This window comes from Typopeltis vanoorti, chromosome 9 (assembly GCF_054136105.1).
Source record: "Typopeltis vanoorti isolate ZY-2024b chromosome 9, IOZ_Tvanoo_1.0, whole genome shotgun sequence".
Lineage (NCBI taxonomy): Eukaryota > Metazoa > Arthropoda > Arachnida > Uropygi > Thelyphonidae > Typopeltis > Typopeltis vanoorti.
Window position 1 is genome coordinate 78,352,153 of NC_143557.1, and position 19,219 is coordinate 78,371,371.

The 19,219-nt window shown below is 35.2% G+C and overlaps 1 protein-coding gene across 2 annotated transcripts in view; it reads right to left on the reverse strand.

Annotated features, from left to right (window-relative positions):
• LOC150103173 (alanine aminotransferase 1) overlaps positions 1-19,219 on the reverse strand; it is a 225,310-nt gene that overhangs the window by 123,086 nt on the left and 83,005 nt on the right. For both annotated transcript variants that reach the window (XM_090397351.1, XM_090397350.1), the window contains exons 4-5: positions 15,199-15,329; positions 3,494-3,607 (exon numbers count right to left, since the gene is read on the reverse strand). In XM_090397351.1, the coding sequence (XP_090253477.1) occupies positions 3,494-3,607; positions 15,199-15,329 (245 nt within the window). The remainder of the gene's footprint in view (positions 1-3,493; positions 3,608-15,198; positions 15,330-19,219) is intronic.

Sequence of the window (19,219 nt, forward strand, 5' to 3'; positions counted from 1 at the left end):
CTCACCTACCATCAAATACCTAATCAAACCTTTGTATGTTTCACTTAAATTTTAAGAATCATATTGACCAAATTAACTATAAAATATTCTTTAAGCAACTTAATGCGGAGTAATTGTTTGGTTCAGATTTCTTCCAAATATTAGTAGATAGCTTCCTCTTATATATTAAACCAATAGTGGCTTGGGTGGGACCCTTGAATATTTGGGATCCTGCATTGTGAGTAGATGGATTTCACTAATATCAAGATACTTTAGTCATTATTAAGTTTGAGCATCTGCAGTTTTGGTACAACTTGCTTTGGCAATAACAAACAAGGTGTTTTAAACCTGTTTTTATAATTAGTTTATAATTATAATTAGTTCTGAAAGAGATTTGAAAACAATGATACAATGAGAGTAGAAAGCTAAGTAATTAGCAGAAGATAGAAAAACTGCCGTTTTTCTTTACATTTTTTAAACCAATGGACTAATATTTGAATATCTTTGTTTTATTAACGTACATTTCTTTTTTAACCGTTGAAAGAAATTGTGAATATTAGCACTTTACTGTTAGTTAAAAAAAACTGACTTAAGGGTCAGAGAAGTGAATCACTGCATTTGTATATATATACAATACATAGATACATACATATAAAATAAATAAAATAATAATATAACATATACGGAGTGATCAAAATTAAAGCATCCCTGTTTAAAGTCTTCTAGAGTGTTACCCAATGATCCAAATGTTGTGAAGCTTTGTAGCAATACCTTCTGTGTCATGCAGAAGTGATATCTGAAAAGATAAAAAGTTCCAAAATCGCCACTAGGGGGGATGCTGTACAATGTCGTGAATGTAGATAAAGCCATTTTTCTGTGCGTGTATAAAAAGAAGAAAAGCGACACAAGCATAAATAACATATTTTTATTCACTTCCATTATGCATTCATGCTGTACTGTTCAATTCAGTGTGCTGCTCTTCCCGGTATGCCACAAACTGCATTCTTTGCACAGTGTGTTCAACAGAGTTGGTCAGAACTGACGTTGCATTCATGTCATGTCATGTTATGCTGTCTTTCAACGCTGGCAAGTTATCAGAATGATCCCGATAAACCCTGTCTTTGAGAAATCTCCAGAGCCAGAAGTCATAGGGGGTCAGATCAGGTGAACGAGATGGCCATGCAGTAGGAAACAGCTGAAAACTCTGGGTTATTGTGATACTTCTCAGCAGTAAATGAGCAGGTTCACTGATAAACAAAGCTGCAAACCTGCACCAGACAGTCACTTTGGGTGAATGAATGCAAAGGAATCTGTTGGAATGCATGCAGGTTTAACACAGTCCATACCTGGCAATTGTTGGTATTCACAGCTCCATTCAGATGAAAGTGAGTCTCATCTATCCCACAAAATCATCCACAGCCATGCAACATGCAATTCCACTCAAGCAAGGAATGTTAAAACAAATGTCAAATTCCAAAATTCTATAGGCGAATTCCTGTGTAAGGATAGAATGGATAGAAATGCAGAATCTTCCATAGAATTTTCCAGACAGTTGTGTAAGGTGCATCCATGTGTCATGATATAGCACATGCACTACAGGAACCAATGCTATTATTCATGGTCTGCTTACAACAGCAGTAGCAACTTCATTTACTTGTGAACTGATTGGATTGCAATCTCTGCCAGGTCTAACTCCCAACGATCCCATTTCTTCAAAATGACTAATCATTCATTGCAGAACATATGGAGATAGTGGACCTCGGTGACATGTGTTCAGGGCAACAAACAAATTCACTGAGTGTAGCAACAGCATTGCAATTGTTTACAAGGGTGGTCTGAAAAGTTCTCGCCCTTGACCATAGATGGCAACATTATTGGCAAGATTTTTTTTCTTTTCTAAGTTGGTGCATCTGTCATAAGCATCCATGTGAAATTGCAAGTCATTCTACCAAGTAATTTGTTTTATACAGCTGTCTAAAGCAAAAGTGTTGTCTATATCCCTTGAAATGGATAAAACTAAGTATCGTGCAATTATAAAATTCTTTGTAAAAGAAGGTTTAACGCCAAAAGAAATTCATGCGAAGTTCCTAAAAGTTTATGGGCACTCTTCTCCTTCATTTTCGACAATTAAGAAATGGGCTGCAAAATTTAAATGTGGCTGTACCAGATTTGAAGATGATCCACGTGAAGGACGTTCAAAAAGTGTAACAACACCAGAAATCATTGATCAAGTGCAGGATATGGTGTTGGATGAATGGTGACTCAAAGTGCATGAAATTGCTGAGACTATAGGCATTTCAAAATGTGTAGGATATATTTTGCATGAAGAATTGCAAATGAAAAAGCTTTGTGAAAGATGGGTGCCACTCTTGCTCACAGCAAATCAAAAACACATTCGAATGAAAATATCTGAACAGTGCTTGGAGCATTTTCACAAGTATAAAACTGATTTTGGATGAGACTTGGATTCACCATTACACACCAGAATCCAGATAGCAGTCAAGTGGGCAGAAGCCAGTTGTTCAGTGCCAAAGAAGACAAAGTTAGTTCCATCAGTAGGGAAGGTCATGGCATCGGTGACCTTCCCTGCTGATGGAACCAACTTTGTTTGAACAAAATGCCTTTAGTTCATTAATTATCTTGAAAAAGATAATTAATGAACTAAATTTATCTTGAAAAAGGTAAAACAATAACCGGGGAATATTATTCCGATCTTTTAACCAGACTAGATGAAAACATTTGTGAAAAGAGACCCGGTTTGCAGAAGAAAAAAAATCATCTTTCATCAGGACAATGCACCTGCCCACAAAGGTGTTTTGGCAATAGGAAATTAAGGGATCTGCACTATGTATTGTTGGAACATCCACCCTAATCCACACATTTGGCTCCCTCTGACGTCTATCTCTTCCCAAAACTAAAACTGTTCCTTGCTGTCAGCGTTTTTCTTTGAATCAAGAGGTGATTGCAGTGTAGAGGGGTATTTTGTAGATCTTACTGAGAACCACTACAGGGACAGGATAATGGCACTGGAGCATCGCTGGAATAAATGTATTAGTCTTAAGAGAGATTATGTTGAAAATTCAAATAATTTTGAAATTATAAATTTGTTTTTTCACTGTTAGGCCAAGAACTTTTCAGACCACCCTTGTAGATAGTACAGCTTCACAAGTAAAGTAAGTTGAGGCAAGGTTAGTGCCATCACTGTGGACAGTATCAGCAACCAGAATGATAGGAAAAATTCCCTGTCCACCTTTTTACCCCTGCCAAATTGCATGAAATGCAAATTGTGTTTACAATGCCCCTGGTGGTGAATTTTGGAACTGCTCCCCCCCCCCCCTCAGATATCGCTTCTGCATGATGCACAATGTATGCCTGCAAAGATTTGCAACATTTGGATCACTGGATGGTGCTCCATAGCCTTGTGGAGCACCTTAAACAGGGATACTTTAATTTTGATCACCCTGGATGTGGAAACAAAACACACACATTATATATATATATATATATAAATTACCTGATGCATTCCATATTCAACTAGTGTTGCAGAATATAATGGATATTGAGGAATTGGAGTCATTACCCCAGGTGGCTTACCATTCACAGTGAAATTAAAAAGAGAAAGAAAATACTATAAAGAGAAAAATATATATATACTCAGTGTTAATACAAAGAATATAAATAGACAAAATGTATTTACTACACTTTATCTGTTTATGCATTTTCTAACCCAAATTGTTGCATTTAGATTTCAGCATACCTATATATCAAAATCTCCATTTAAAAAAAAAATATATTTTAGCTATGTTATAATAATGAAACTAAAATACTTGAAATATAGTACCTATGCAACATTTTGCTTCTAACCCAGTGACTTCTTTACATACAGTGAAAGCTCAATGTAATGAGAATTGCCTATAATGAGGAGTCTGTTATCAAAACATATTTGTATGATCCAGGGTATCAACGCTGAATAACTAGGAGGAGATCTGATCAGGGCTGGAAATTTTTGGAAATAGCCAACCAAACTGAATTCTGTATAGCTTAAATCAAAACAAATGGTACAACATGATAAAATTTCACGTCAACTGGGGCACTGCCTGGTTAAACAAGACCATGTTTGTCAGGGAACAAGGCAAACTGTAAAAAGTCAACTACTAGAATCAACTCCAGCACAACATATGCAAAATTCAAGATAGGCACCATCAATAAGTATAAATGGAAAAGAAGTAGGACTGGCAGAAGAATCATGTTTTATAAGAATGTGCAAGGGAATTATCAACTTCACCGACCAAACTACTTAATTTAAGCCTCAGTACCGGAGGAGGCTCCAAGACTGAAGTAGCAAATTATAGGCCAATCAATATCTCAGAAGTGGTGATTAAGATAATGGAGAAATGAATAAAAGACAAAATTCAGGACTGGGTGGATCAGAATATGATACTTTATAAGGGGCAACATAGGTTGAATTAGTAATCTGCTTACCTTCTGTAATACAGCGACAGTGGAACTGGATAAAGGAAATGGCTTTCACTGATAATTAACTTTGCAAAGGCATTTGACAGAATTCCATATAGACTTCTGTTGCATAAATTACATGCAACAGAATGCATAAATGAATTGAATGAATTAAATGGGGGAGGGATAAGGACAATATCAAAGAATGGTTTATAGTGAATTTCAGTCCATGTGACTATTAGTGTACCACAGGAATCAGTATTTGTCCTCTGTGCTAGCCTAAGTCACACAAAGATAAGTTCAAGACTAGTCAACTTCAATCAGTTCCCAAGTTAATCTATAACATAGGCAAGTAAGTTTTTTCTTCCGGAAACTTAGGTTTTTCATCCCATAAACACAAGAAAACCGACTGTAGAACCCACACTATTTCAGACAAGAACATATCCTGTTAGGGTTAGGTACCAAGAGATGGCAGCACTTGTTTGCCAGTCTCTTCATCGGCCACCGCTTATAATTAGCAATAGTCTCGAGCCAGCTATATCTCTGATTGGTAATTGAACTGCCCACTCAGCCTCCAAAAGCTAGATATGGTTAAAAAGGCCTTGCCTACTCCCTATAAAGGAATAAAAGGCATTAGTAGATTGTTTAATTTGTACACCAGTGATACAGGAAATGATCTGACAAGAAATATTCAGTTATTTGCTGATGATGCAAAACTGGGAAGAGTTCCTACAGGATGACAAATAGATTGGCAGTGTGGGGAAAGGTAAATGGCTGCCAGTCTACAGTGGACAAATAAGGTTTGGAAAGAACCAATCACAATCTGTGCACCATATGGAAGTAATTGTGGACAAGGAGTTAAAGTTTAGAGGGCATATTGCAAAACAGCACATACAATTACACTCTTGAGAAACATACAGAGAAGTAGAGATAGGGAGGTTATTGTTTCTCTTTATAAGCCTTTGATAAGGCCACATCTGGAGTACTGTATGCAGATCTAGTCACCTGGATTCTGTGGGGATGAAAAAAAAAAAGTAGTGGAGAGGATTCAAAGGTGAGTGACAAAGATTGTAGCATGCTATTGTATGCTTCCTATCAGAACAGAAAAAGGTCTAGTCTTCAAACATGACAGAAGAATTTATTATTAGAGGATTTTTATAGGATTGACATCGAAGATTTTTTTTCCTTTGGTATGTGGAAAGAATGAGTACATGGAGAGAATGAGAGGTCACCCATGGAATTTGTCTAGAGTGTGGTTGGTTAGCAAGTGCTAGGACTATATTTTTTTGCTTGGAGGGTGGTGAATGGGTTGCTAGAGATGGTTGTGAATGCCTCGTCAGTAAATGAGTTTAATGAGGTATTGTGTGAACAATGTCTTCTGACTCCATGGAGATACCCTTATAATAATAATGACCTAATTAACTCACCTGTTTTTTCCTGAAAACAAAATAGAAAAAAAAAAAATTGTGCACAATATTTCTTGAGTGAGATCATGTCTCCTTTAACATACATTTAGTTCTGTTTTCGTGGAAGTATACCACAAAGATAATACTGAAGTGTCCTTTTTCTCTTTCGGAAACTCCTCTGTTATCCTTGAGCAAAAAAAATTTCATCTGTTCCTTGTTTAATACTTTAACTGGAACAAGTTTGCTGCTCAACTTATCTAAAAGTAATTGTCTGTTATTTCAGAGAAAAACTATATAATCCTTCTTAGCAGCTTTACCACTTTAGTGAAGCTTCAACATAGCTTCACTAAAGAAATTTCATCCATTAATTTGGCAAAACTTTATTTCCTTGCTGAGATCCTTTTCCACTTTTTTGACTAACTTCCAACTTACAGAACGTATTCTGTTCTAGTCAACAACTGTTCTTTTTTCTTTTCAGAGAAAAACTATATAATCCTTCTTAGCAGTTTTACCACACTTCAACATAGCCTCACTAAAGAAATTTCATCCATTAATTTGGAAAAACTTTATTTCCTTCATGACATCCTTTTCCACTTTTTTGACTAACTTCCAACTTACAGAACGTATTCTGTTCTAGTCAACAACTGTTCTTTTTTTCTCTCTCACCATACCACACTAAGGCTACAAGGCTATAGTTCTTTAATGGCAGAAAAGCTTAGTTAGAAATTCAGTATTTTCATCTCAAGTTTTTCAAGTTAAGAAATAAAACTAAATTCGAGGCGAGTCCTTTTTATTTGCTTGATACAATAAATATCACGATTACAGTTTGTGATGACAAGCCATAAGTTATATATATTTCTTTCATATAAGGCATTATTAAAAAGATGACTAAAAGAAATAAAGCATAACAGGGAAATGTTTACAAACTTTTCATTTTTGTTTTTTTGTAAACTAACCTTTGCTGAATTAAAAAAAAAAACAGTGTTGATGAATAGCAGAAAATCTACAGTATCTTAGAAACACCTTAGCAAAATCCAGCTGATCAGTGCAAGTGCAAATCGTGTTGAAAACGAGAGAATGATAGTGTATGAAATATGAATGAGAGTATGAAGGAAGTACATAAAAACAGTGAAGATAATGAGGTGATAGTGCAGAGGGAAAAACAGCATGCTTATGTAGACTCCTTTACAGGACAAAACATGAGCTTGAGTGACTGGAGAAATGATTGGTATGTGATACAGCATTCCTAAAAGAAAAAAGAAGAAAAAAAAAGTGAATGGGGAAAAGTATAAAAGTGCACGAAACTGGGAGTAAGGAGATTTGATGATAAGAGGTATACTTAATGAGAAAGTGATGAAAGTATGTTTCACAGATGTGAAGATCAAGGATGTTAGTGAAGCCAATAGTTTGTAGAAGGGAAAGTAAGAGTTGATTGTTTTGGCAGGCACAAATGATTTGAAAGGTGAGAAATATACAATAAGAGGGAGGATATGCTTCTTCTTTCAACAATAGAGTTGTTGAAAGAAGCAAAAATGAAGAGTGAGAAAGTAAAGACTAAATCTGCTACCTTAGTATGATAGGGAAGAATTGAGAAGAAAGGGCCATGCCTGCTGAGTCAATAAGAAGATTGGGAAGGAGGAATGGTGTGCCGTTTATAGCCGTATTGAGTGAATTTGATGAGACTTATATATGCCTGATGGCTACATTTAAATGGTTTTGAAATTAGATGTTTAGAGAAAGTGAAAAATCAGAGAAACTAGAGATAATGAGGGGGGGAGGGGGGGAAGAGATGCAATCCAACATGTGTCTATTAACTCCAATCACAAATGAGTGAGAAATGATTGTGTAGAAATAGCTATTCCTGGGATGAGTGTGAGGACAGAATAACCAGGAACAGCTGGGTGTAGTCTCCCAGGTTTTGAACCTGAATGGGCTAGTAATGATATTATACAAAGGACCCAAGCAGATGTTGAAATGCATGTATACAAATGCCAGAAGTATCAGAAATAAAGGAGAAGAGTTTCTGGCATTGATCAGCTCAACTTGACCAAAAATTATTGGCATCAGCAAGACCTGGTTGTATACGGAAAACTAAGTCCGAGTATAAAATGCACCTGGCTCTGCAGGCTAAAGATAACATAACCACAAAGACTTTATTGATATGTTGCAAGTAAAATAAAGAATGTGACAAGAATAACTCTACTGAATGCAAATGGTGTTAGGGTGACAGACACAGAAATGGTTGTTCAACTGAGTGCCCATTTTGCTAAAAGCAATTAACCTGGTGTATGCAACATTGAGTTCACTGGATGAAGAAACTCAGGTGTATGAAGAGGAAGCATTAGAGCTGTTGAACAAACTGAATAAGAATTCAGCAATAAGGATTGATGGGATATCAGCACAGGTGCTAAATGAGTGTTCAGCTGAACTAGCTATAATATTTGAGTCTCAGAACAGGAAAGATTCTGCAGGAGTAGAAGGAATGTATGGTAATCGCACTGCACAAGGGTGGTGCAAAGACTGATGTATCCAACTATCAACAACTCAGTATCTCAGGAGTGGTGGTGAAGATTTAGGAAAAGTTGGTTACAGCTTGCATTCAGAAATTGATTGGCAGAGAATCTACTTTGCAATGAACAGCATGGGTTTACGAAGGGAAGATCATGTTTTAGCAACTTGCTCACATTCTATAATGATGTTACCATTGAGCTAGACAAGGGGAGAATGGATAAACCATGATACTTTTGGATTTTGCTAAGGCTTTTGGCAGAATAGCGCATGGAATGTTGCATAAATTGGAGAATATGGGTTTGGATTATAAAATTTAGCATGGATAAGAGGATGGCTGACTGACATATCAAAAAGTGATATATGGAGGGGAATACGAGTCTTCAAGATTTAAGGTAACCAGTGTTGTACCACAAGGATCAGTGCTTGGTCCACTGTTATTCAATCTGTACATTAATAATATTGTGAAGGATTTGATATTATTATTCAGGCCTCCATCAAAAGACTCATCGAGGGAGGTCCCTCCTAGGAAACACAAAGACTATCACACCACTCCTTAAACTCACTGACTATTCTTGCTCTCACCACTCTATCGGGCAATGCATTCCATGGTTCAACCACCCTCCATGCAAAGAAACCACTCCTCACCTTCTTGCTCACAATTTCCTTTCGTAATTCAGGGATAGCCCCTTGTCATCACTCCTTCTCACTGTTCAACCAAGCGAAAGAACTCCCCAGTGTCAACCCTGTAACCACCTCTCAACAGGTTAAAAGTCTCAATCATATCACCTCTCCTTCTATCCACCAAACTCTGCAGTTCACATTCCCTCAGCCAATCTGCATAACTAACATTGTACAGTCCTAAAACCATCTTTGTTATCTGCCTTTGTATCCTTTCCACAGTTAACTTATCTTCTTCAAATCCTGAGGATCAAATCTGAGAACAATAGTCTAAGTGTGGTCTGATCAGAGTCTTATACAATGATAATCCTTTTATCAAAAGGAATGATAATCCTTTTATCTCTGCAGGTCAGTGTCCTTCTCATTATTGCACAATCCTCTGTGTTACCTTCACCACCTTTGCAATATGTCCCCCTAAATTTCAGGTTTCTATCAATCATCAACCCCAAGATCTCTTGTCTCCCCTACTTCCTCCAGTATAACTCCTTCCATAGAGTATGCAGTGTCCCAAACCTCAAGACCTTACATTTTGCTGCATTAAACTGAATCCCCCATTCATTTGCCCATCTGTCTAGCTTATTCAAATCCTCTTGCAGGGCTACCACATCTGCACTATTACTAATAACCCTTCCCAGCTTCGCATCATCTGCAAACAACTGAATATAGCCCCCTCCGGCAATCCACTGACAATGCCATTGATATAAAGGTTAAATGTGACATACAACTATGCTGATGATGCAAAGAGAGGTAGGGTAACCAGGATGATTTGCAGTACTTGCAGAATGAAATTGTGGACATGGGAAAAATGGATGTCAGTTCAGTGTCAGTAAATGTGAAGTTATGCATCTAACAGATAAGGCGAGGTGTTGATGGTTATTCATGACTTATTTTTTAAACGGTATTAACAACACCAAATAATATTATCAAAAGATGTTTTATTAACTGCTTATATTTTGCTGAATTTCAAATCAGCATCAGAGCACAACACAGCTAGTATACGTGACAGTGAGTAAGTGAAACAATACAATTGTAATGGACAAACGATCTAAAGTCCTATTTTGGCATCTTCTAATGTTTCTGAATTTCAATGTTGTAAAAAAAAACAACAAAAAACTTATAGCTATGTGGGAGCTGCTCTTACGATAACAGTCTCCCAAATTAGGCCAAGTCATGGTCACAGGGAACTTCATACACTCCAGGTTTGGTTATCTTTTCTGATGTACCTCTGACATAGGGAATAGAAATGGTAATGTTGTGTTCCTGTGTATTAGGATAGGAATTTACTATTAACAAGGGATTTAAATATCAGAATAGGAAACAAAAAATGAATAACAAACATAGAGAGATTTGATGAAGATATAAATAATCAAAATGGACACAAACAGCAAGATTTTGTCACTTATAATAATATGAGCATAATGAAGTCAGTAACTGAACAAAAATACATACATAAATATGCATGGTCAGCCAGAGGATATAAGTCAATTACTGCCTGCACTATCAAAATTTTTTAAATTAATTCTAGATGTAAGAGTATATTGAGGCTGATCATTATATGGTATTGGCAAACATTTGATTTAAACCAAAATGGTTAAAAATAAAGTGGAAAATAACTTTCAACCAAGTTAGAAATTTCTTCATTACATCATCATAATATTAAGCAACAATATCAGAAATGCACTGATTTCAAAACAGAAACCATACATGAATCAAATGACATAGAAGAGGAATGAGAAAACCTGAAACAAATCTTGACAAAAGCAGCAACAGAAAGCTTAGGAAGAAAGAGTAAATAGAAGAGAAAAAGAGGACTACAAAACTGAAACAAAGAAATAGAAAAGATAATAAAAATAAAAATAAAAATAAAAAAGAGCATTACCAGAAATAGTTAAATTCCAAGACTACAGAAGCTAAAATAGAGTGCAAAAGAAACAGTGCAAATGCAAAACAATAAATAAGGAAAAAAGCGCGCGCGCACACACACACACACACACACACACACACACACACACACACACACACACACACACACACACACACACACATCAGGAGTCTATATATATACATAAATATAAATATATATATATATATATATAGAGAGAGAGAGAGAGAGAGAACATGGAATAATCTTTGTTCCATCTCTCTGTAACAGAATAAATGGAACATTTCATCTGTTATATATAGATATAGATATAAAAGATATATCTAAGTCACACCAAAAATCTATAAAGTAATAAAATATATGAACAAAGAAATAAAAGAAAAGGTAAAAACATAAACAATAGATTTAGAAAAGTGGGTAACTTAATTTCAAAATCTTTGGACTGATGATCATAAAGAAGTAAAATTTTATACAATAAGGAATGATCTAACAGAAAATATTACAATATCAGAACTAAAAATAAATAAGATAAAAAATAGGAAAACACCAGGAAAAGACAAACCTGGAACTGTACAAAAATGCAGGTGAAAAATTTAATGAAAGACTCCTGAAATTCTTTAACATGATCTACATTTCTGGAAAAATTCCAAACTCTTGGAAAAAAACTGGTTATTCCAATTTATAAAAAAAGGAAATAAAGATGACTGCAATAACTATAGGGGAATTAGTCTGCTAAATGCAGGAATGTTAAAAGAGAAACTAAATAGTATTAAAAAGGTCAAACTACTAGAGGAAGAGAATGGATTCCAAAAAGGCCTTGCATAGACTCAATTTTTAAATATTCTTTCACAAAAAACTTTACAGAAACTATCGCAGAATTGATTCAATGTGATATTTTGACTGATCTGGAAAATCTTATGGACTCGTTTGAGGATTGTTTCCCTCAAAATGAATTGACCAGTGAATTCAGAACCCTTTCACTTTTAATTTGGATTTGATGGATCATGCTGATAAGAAGGATGATCTCATCTTTCAAGTTCATTGTATTGTTTTCATTGTTCATTTGTGCTCATTTTATTGTTTGGTTTTTAGGAGAGGGTGTATACATTAAGATTACACTAAAGGACATGTGATGGCAAAAAGTATGGGAACCCCCGCTCTAAGTTTACTATATGCAGCCTTTATGGATTAACGTTCCATCAAACCTCAGCTGCTAAGAGCAGTAAGTTGAAATCTTTTTCACAGGCGCTTTCTAATTAACGATACACATGTTAAAACTCTTCCACTGAACAGCGTTACAAAAAGTCTTTTTTTTTTTTACCTCTTAATTATATCGTGTAGTTTTTATAATAGTGCTTTTGTGTGATAGACTAGACTGGAATTAGGCATTATACTGTGGTACTGTGATTCAAAAGTGTCTGCTTCGGTTGTTGTTGTTTTGATTAATATGAACTGCTAGTTAATGGTACAAAAATGGTGGCAGTAAACAAGCAAATGCTAGCAATGTGGAAGATTTCAACACGGGGATTGAGTTTTTCCCTGAACTTTTTGCAGTGGATGCATTGTGACAATTGTTATGTGTACGTGCCCCAAAACGTTAAAGATTTATGGAGTATTAGATTAAATGAGAAGAAGGAACGTATTATAGTGTTTGAAAATTTAGTTGTTGATAGTTTTTCCACTTGGTTATATTAACCAACTTTGGTATAAATTAAAGATATCAAGAAATTAAATACTTGGTTTAATCCTTTATCCAAGTGTAAGCAAATAAAGTTTGTGCCTGAAGTATTTTCAGGACTGGGGCGACTCATGGTAAAGGTGGTATGACTTCACATCACTTGCCTTAGTATTCCATAATGCAAAGCACATCTCCTTGCAGACATGTATAATGGCATTATGGGGAGGGTCACTACCCAGACCAGTTTCAACCTTTATTGAGGTCTCATCAGTGGGAGCTAGACCCAGAAATCATACCAAGGTTGAAGTAAAGCAGAAGTCATAGTTTTCATATATGAAACATTACCATGGGGAGTCTAAATTCTTTATACTTTTTTATGATCTGTCTAAGGCAAAGGATCTGATCTCTGGTACCCTTACATTTCTTAAAATCTGATTGTTCCTCAGGCATCTCTGCCTCGACTTTGGCCTCAATCTTATTTAGAGTGATCTTTAATAAAATCTTGTTTGCATGAGAGATTAAACTAATAGTTGTATAGTTCTTGCAATCCTTCATATCTCCCTTCTTATATAGTGGTATGAAAACCGATTTCATCCAGTCTCTAGGCCATGATTCTGTCTTCCATATCCTTGTAATCAATCTATGAATCACACTTATCCCTCTATCCCCTGTAGTCTTAATTAACTCTGCTCGGATTCCATCTGCACCTGGGGCCTTATTCCTATTAAGCCGTTTAACTGCTTTTTCAATCTCATGCCTAAGAATTATGAATATGCTTTGGAGGAGGTTCCAAATCAAAATTTTCCTGGTGAGAGGGTTCCTCAAAATTTTCTTCATTCTCTCTATTGTACAGTTTCTCACAGTATTCTTTGCATCTGTTTTTTGATTTCCAGTTCAGGACTCTTAGTATTACTCCATTCCTGTCTTTGATGACATTCAATTTGGGCTCAAACTTGTGCTTTAGATCACGAACTAAACGAAACATCCTTTTAGAATTGTGCCTCCTCATCTGGAACTCAATCTCCTCACATTTATTACTATAAATCTTTTCCATGCCCTGCCTGGTAGCTCTTGGTGACTCGGGGGTATCCATGATACCCCCGAGTCACCTCCTGAATAAACAACTAGCTTATCATCCTGTCCTTTGAAATGACCATCTCCATTCCATTTGGTCTCTGTAATTCCCAGGATGTCAATTTTATACCTCTCCATCTCTTTACAGACAATATCAGGAGTATCCATCTCTAGCTCCCACACATTCTATATGCATTTGTAAAATTTCCCTCCAAGATTAATCCTAATACTTTCCCATATTTCTCATTCAGAATATCACTGACTTTTGTTGAAGACTGTAATATACTTCTCAAACAGGACTTTTTGACTAAGCCCTGAATGCAGCTCTGATTACTCTATGCAACAACTGACTGCAGTATGAGATGTATTATAAGGCACAACCATATTAGCATTTTGTAGTGATCTGAGAGCTGGGTCAGAAGTAAAATACTTGACCAAAGACTAGAGACCACAGATATGAGAGTCCTGAGAAAGATCAGAGGCATGAACAGATGGCATCAATGGCAATATCATATTAAAAACGAGAATATTAAGAAAGAACTTGACATTGACGGCATCCAGGAATGCGTTAGCAGAGCTAATCTCAGGTGGTATGGTCACAGAACAGAATGGGCGAGGAAAGATTAGCAAAACAAGTGTTCTCTGCCAAGATGGCAGGAAAATGACCCAGAGGAAGACCAAGATATAGGTGGATTGATACAGTATAAAGTGCCTTAGACGATAGAAATATAACATCTGGTAACGTTGGAGTCTTGACAAGTAACAGACTGATTTGGAGGAAAATTGTAGATAGGAAGTTAGTAATGATGTAAATTTTTCATGTAGTACTATCATATCCTGTACACCCCTTAAGGGTACATGGCAGGAATTTGATGATGATGATGATGACCACTGCAAGAAAAAAAGTGGTAGGTTGCAGAGCCTCTTTCCACATATCTAGGAAGTTTTGATCACCAATTCATCTCATGTTGGCCAGGTAGGTTGGAACTTCTGCTTACTAGATGAGGCAGACTCCCACTGCCTCACCTAGTAAGGCAGTGGGAGTCTGCTCTCAAATAGCAAAATAGAAAAGATTCACCCCTAGCCCTCTTATACTCTAATAGCATTGGGGAAAGGAGCAAAAAGAAAAGAAAGAAGGGGGGAAGGACCATCTAGATAATATAACGATGTATATTACATGAAGTAAGGCATAGTCCAGCATCAGGTACCTCGGATTTTCCATGCCTGTACTCGCTATAAAATTATGAAATAAATAAAATGTTCCATACTAGTCAAGCAGTAGTTTTTTTTATTTTTTTTATTTTTTTAAAACCATATCTTGCTTCCTACTATGTGCAGGCTCTTATTTTGAAATCTTATTGTTCCACCTTGTTTGAACTGTCATTACAGTGAAGATGATCTGTTAAATTCTGATTGAAATATTTGTTAATAGATTATTATTATTATTACTAATTTCTTATCTCTATATGTCTCAGTAATCACTTTCACTATGTCACAAGTGTTACAATCAAAATACGAATGAAAAAGCAATTTACCTTGACACCTTCACTTGCTCCATTGAAAAGGATAATGTTATCACAATCACAAGGCAAACCATCTCTTCTTTCAATGTACTGAGCTGCATGTTTTCTGATAAGACCTATTCCTGCAGTGTCACTATATGCACCTACAGAATTTTTGTTTATAAAATAATTTTATATTTTAGGTTTAAATTGGTATTTCAATTAAATTAGACAGAAAAAACAAAAAAAAACATGATTCAGCATTTATGACTGCAACAAAAACACTACATAGCAGTGAGTACACAACATAACACTTACATCCATTTTGATCTCCAGCTGGCATTTTTTGCCTATGATCTTTAGCCTTAATTTTCCATTTTTGATATTTGGCATAATGCAACATTTATAAATGTTCATCACTAGTGTTTATTTATTAACATGATTTGTTTTTATCTATATTTTATCTATATATTCCTTGTGAAAGACCATTCATTAAAAAAGACAGGGGGAGAGAGAGACACACACTAAGAGTTGAGCTATTAACCAAATGCAAGAAGACTGATGGAAAATTTCTTCTAAACTTTTAAAGCTCATGATTTTCTCCAAACAACAGGCTGAAAATCCTAAAAAAAATGTGGCTAACAATTATTTCTCGAACCAGCATGTGCATAAAAACAATTTGTCAAGAAAGATCCTATGTTTTACTGAAAAAATTTAAAATTAAATTTGCACTCTTCTCCATCATGGGAGAGTCGTGGCATGTCTATTACTACCCATAGACATAATTATACCTTCATGTTTTCTGTCACCCCCTCCCCCAAAAAAATTCAAATTACAGTTCAACTTGTCACTTAACATACTATTATTATTTGAAGTAATTCTTTATAAAGCATATTCATAATTGAGTGACTCAAATCTTAAAATTTTCTGAAAATTGCATTTATGTTGTTTTCTTTTCAATTGCTATATACTTAGCTTTTTCTAAGCAACATCAACCAGATCAATTCACTTTTTAGTTGTGGTGACTTCTTTTTTCAGTAAGAAATATTCTTAAACATAGCAATGGAAACAATAATTAAAACTGTGGAATGATAAATTATGCTAATATAAAGATGAACCCTTCAAAGATAATGGGATTATTCATGTAAATGAAAGTATTTAAATGAATGAGAAAGGAAGTGGGCAAGATAGAAACATTAAAAAAAAACGAAAAGAAAAACATTAAGAGAAATTACCACAAAGTTATAAGAATGAACTTTTTTTTCTTATAACCTGAGGGAAAGAAAGAAGAAAATTTAAAAATAAAAGAGAGAGAGAGAGAGAGCAGGAAAAGTCTAAGTTTGGGGGGGGGGGGGATGAAGAGAAGAGGAGTCAAAAGAGTAAAAACTAAAAAACAAACTGGAATAATTTTCAAAAAAATTTTTGAGACATATTATTACAGGAACATTTTTTGACAATTTGGAGCAAAGAGTCAGGCTAATAACAGTGGCAAATGCCCTCTGTATTTCTGCTCAAGAAATGGACCAGTCATTCCATGTTTCAACATAAAAATATACATAAATTCATGCTAAGGGAATACAAATGAGTAATCAATTATTATTATTGATAGTGGCATCTTCAGAATGGTCCAAATATAAAAAGGAATGTGAAACAGGAAGTGAAAAATGCACTGAAAGTTTAAAAAGAAATCAAAGATAAACTGTAAAATCAAATAAACAAATATCATTGGATGAAAACAAAGATGTTCAAAAACCACACCTTAGAAATCCAAGCAAAATCTGAGGTAAACATTGACTGATTCAGCCAGAGAAGCATGTGATGAAGTTGTCTGCAATGATTAAAAAATAGAATTGGTGGACTCAAAGAAGTTAAAGAGGCAGACCTGACAAGAAGAAATATCAAAAGCAATCAGTACATACTTTCACGAAGAAGAAGAAAAATAAAAAAAATAATAAAATAAAATAAAAAGGAAGAAATCTAACTTAAGTGTGCAAGTAGATAAACGGAGGTCAAGAGTAAGACTTGAAGAAGAATATAGAAGATATATATGGAAAATTAAATGGAAATTGAGAATAGAATTAGCAAAGCCAATGTGATATGGTATGGTAGCAAGCTAAATGAATAAATTTATATGGAGTACGAGAGTAATTAGTGAGAACTCTACTCTAACAATATACGACCGTGTTCAATTTATCTGGCTTGAAAAGTGCCTTGTCACATGAGAATGGGTTAAAAATGAAATAGTTGATCAAAGAATTAGGGAAGTGAACAAACAGCATCAGTGGCCAAATCAAATTAAAAATAACGGATATTAGGAAGCAAACTGACATTGGTAGCGTTCAGGAGTGTGTGAGCAGAGCTAATCTCAGATGGTATGGTTATATCAACAGAATGGGAGAGGAATGATTAAGTGGAAAAGACCCAGAGGAAAACCAAGATCTAGGTGGATTGATGCAGTTAGAAGTGCTTTAGAAGACCAAAATATAAGGTCTGACAATGTTTGAGCCTTTTCAGATACCATATTAATTTAGAAGAAAATAGCTGATAGGAAGGTTTAATGATGTAAACTTTTCATGTAGTATATCACAGAATCCAGTACATCCCTCAAAGGTACATATCAGGAATATGCAGATATTTTTTTTTATCCTGCTCAAAACTAAATAGTGATCGCTTCCTATTTCAAATGCCTCATATACTCTGGTATTCAGAAACATCAAAAATAATAACAATCAATAAAACTATTCTTATTTCTTCTATGTTTTTTCTAGTGAATTTGTGTATTATTACTGTGTTGCACTAAATACAAGGTTAATCTTCTTGAATGGCAGGCAAAATCAAGTAGAGTGATGTGGACAAATATCGGAATGGGAAACTGGACCATGAGACTTATTTGCGACTATGGTCCCACAGAAGGTTCTACTAAGGTAGAAGTGAAGGAATTTTTTGAGGCTTTAGAGAAAGCAGCTGACACTATGAAAAATTTAAGTTCGTTCTCATTGGAGATCTAAACATCAGAGTAGGAAATGATTGTCAGACATACAAAGATATTTTAGGAAAATTTGGAGAAAAGAGCAAAGCTAATAATAATGGCAAATACCTGTTGGATTTCTGCTCAGGACATGGATTGGTTATTACTAACACCATGTTCCAACATGAAAATGTGCAGAAATTCACATGGTGAGAAGAGGCAAGGAATAAGAAAAGTCTCATTGACTATTATTGTTGGTAGTGATGTTTTCTCACTGGTGCAGGACACTAGAGTGTACAGAGGATTTGAAATTGGAAGGGATCACCATTTAGTCTTGAGCAGGATAAAACTGAATTTCATATTGAAAAGAAGAATATGTAAGAAAATTTTAAAGCGAATAAAAGTTGAGCAGCTCTCAGATGTGAACTATAGACTAAAATACACAAACATTATTCAAGAAAAAATGAAAGAATTTGAGAACAAGAACCAAACTTTGGAGATTCAGTGGCAAGCCCTGAAGAAAACACAGACTGATTCAGCCAACGAGGCATGTGGTAAGGTGGTCTGCAAGGATAGAAAAAGCAGAATTCCATGGACACAGAAAGTTAAAGAGGCAGTAAAGGAAAACAAGAAAGTATATTGAAAGTTCCTGGCAAATAAGTCAGCTTGTGCTTCTTAGAGAATACAGAGGCAAATGTAAGAAAGCTAAACATTGTGTAAAACTAGCTAAACAAAAGTCATGGGAAGACTTTGGCAAGAACATAGATAATAAATATCAAGATATTCTAGAGGTTGTTGAAGAAGCTGCGAAATGGAAGAAAGAGTGCTATAAAAGGAATTAGAGATGATAAAGTGACATAAAAATGGAAGAAAAAGATATTCTTGATGTATGGAGTAATTACTTTGAAAAATTGCTAAATGAAACAATCAGTGACAGCACAGTGGTAAAAAAACAATCAACAGGTATGCAACCAGTAATACATATCCATACTTGAAGTAGAAAAAGCCATCAAAAGCCTGAAATGTGGGAAGGCAGCTGGAGTAGATGATATTCGACCAGAAAATGCTCAAGTATGGAGATGTAAA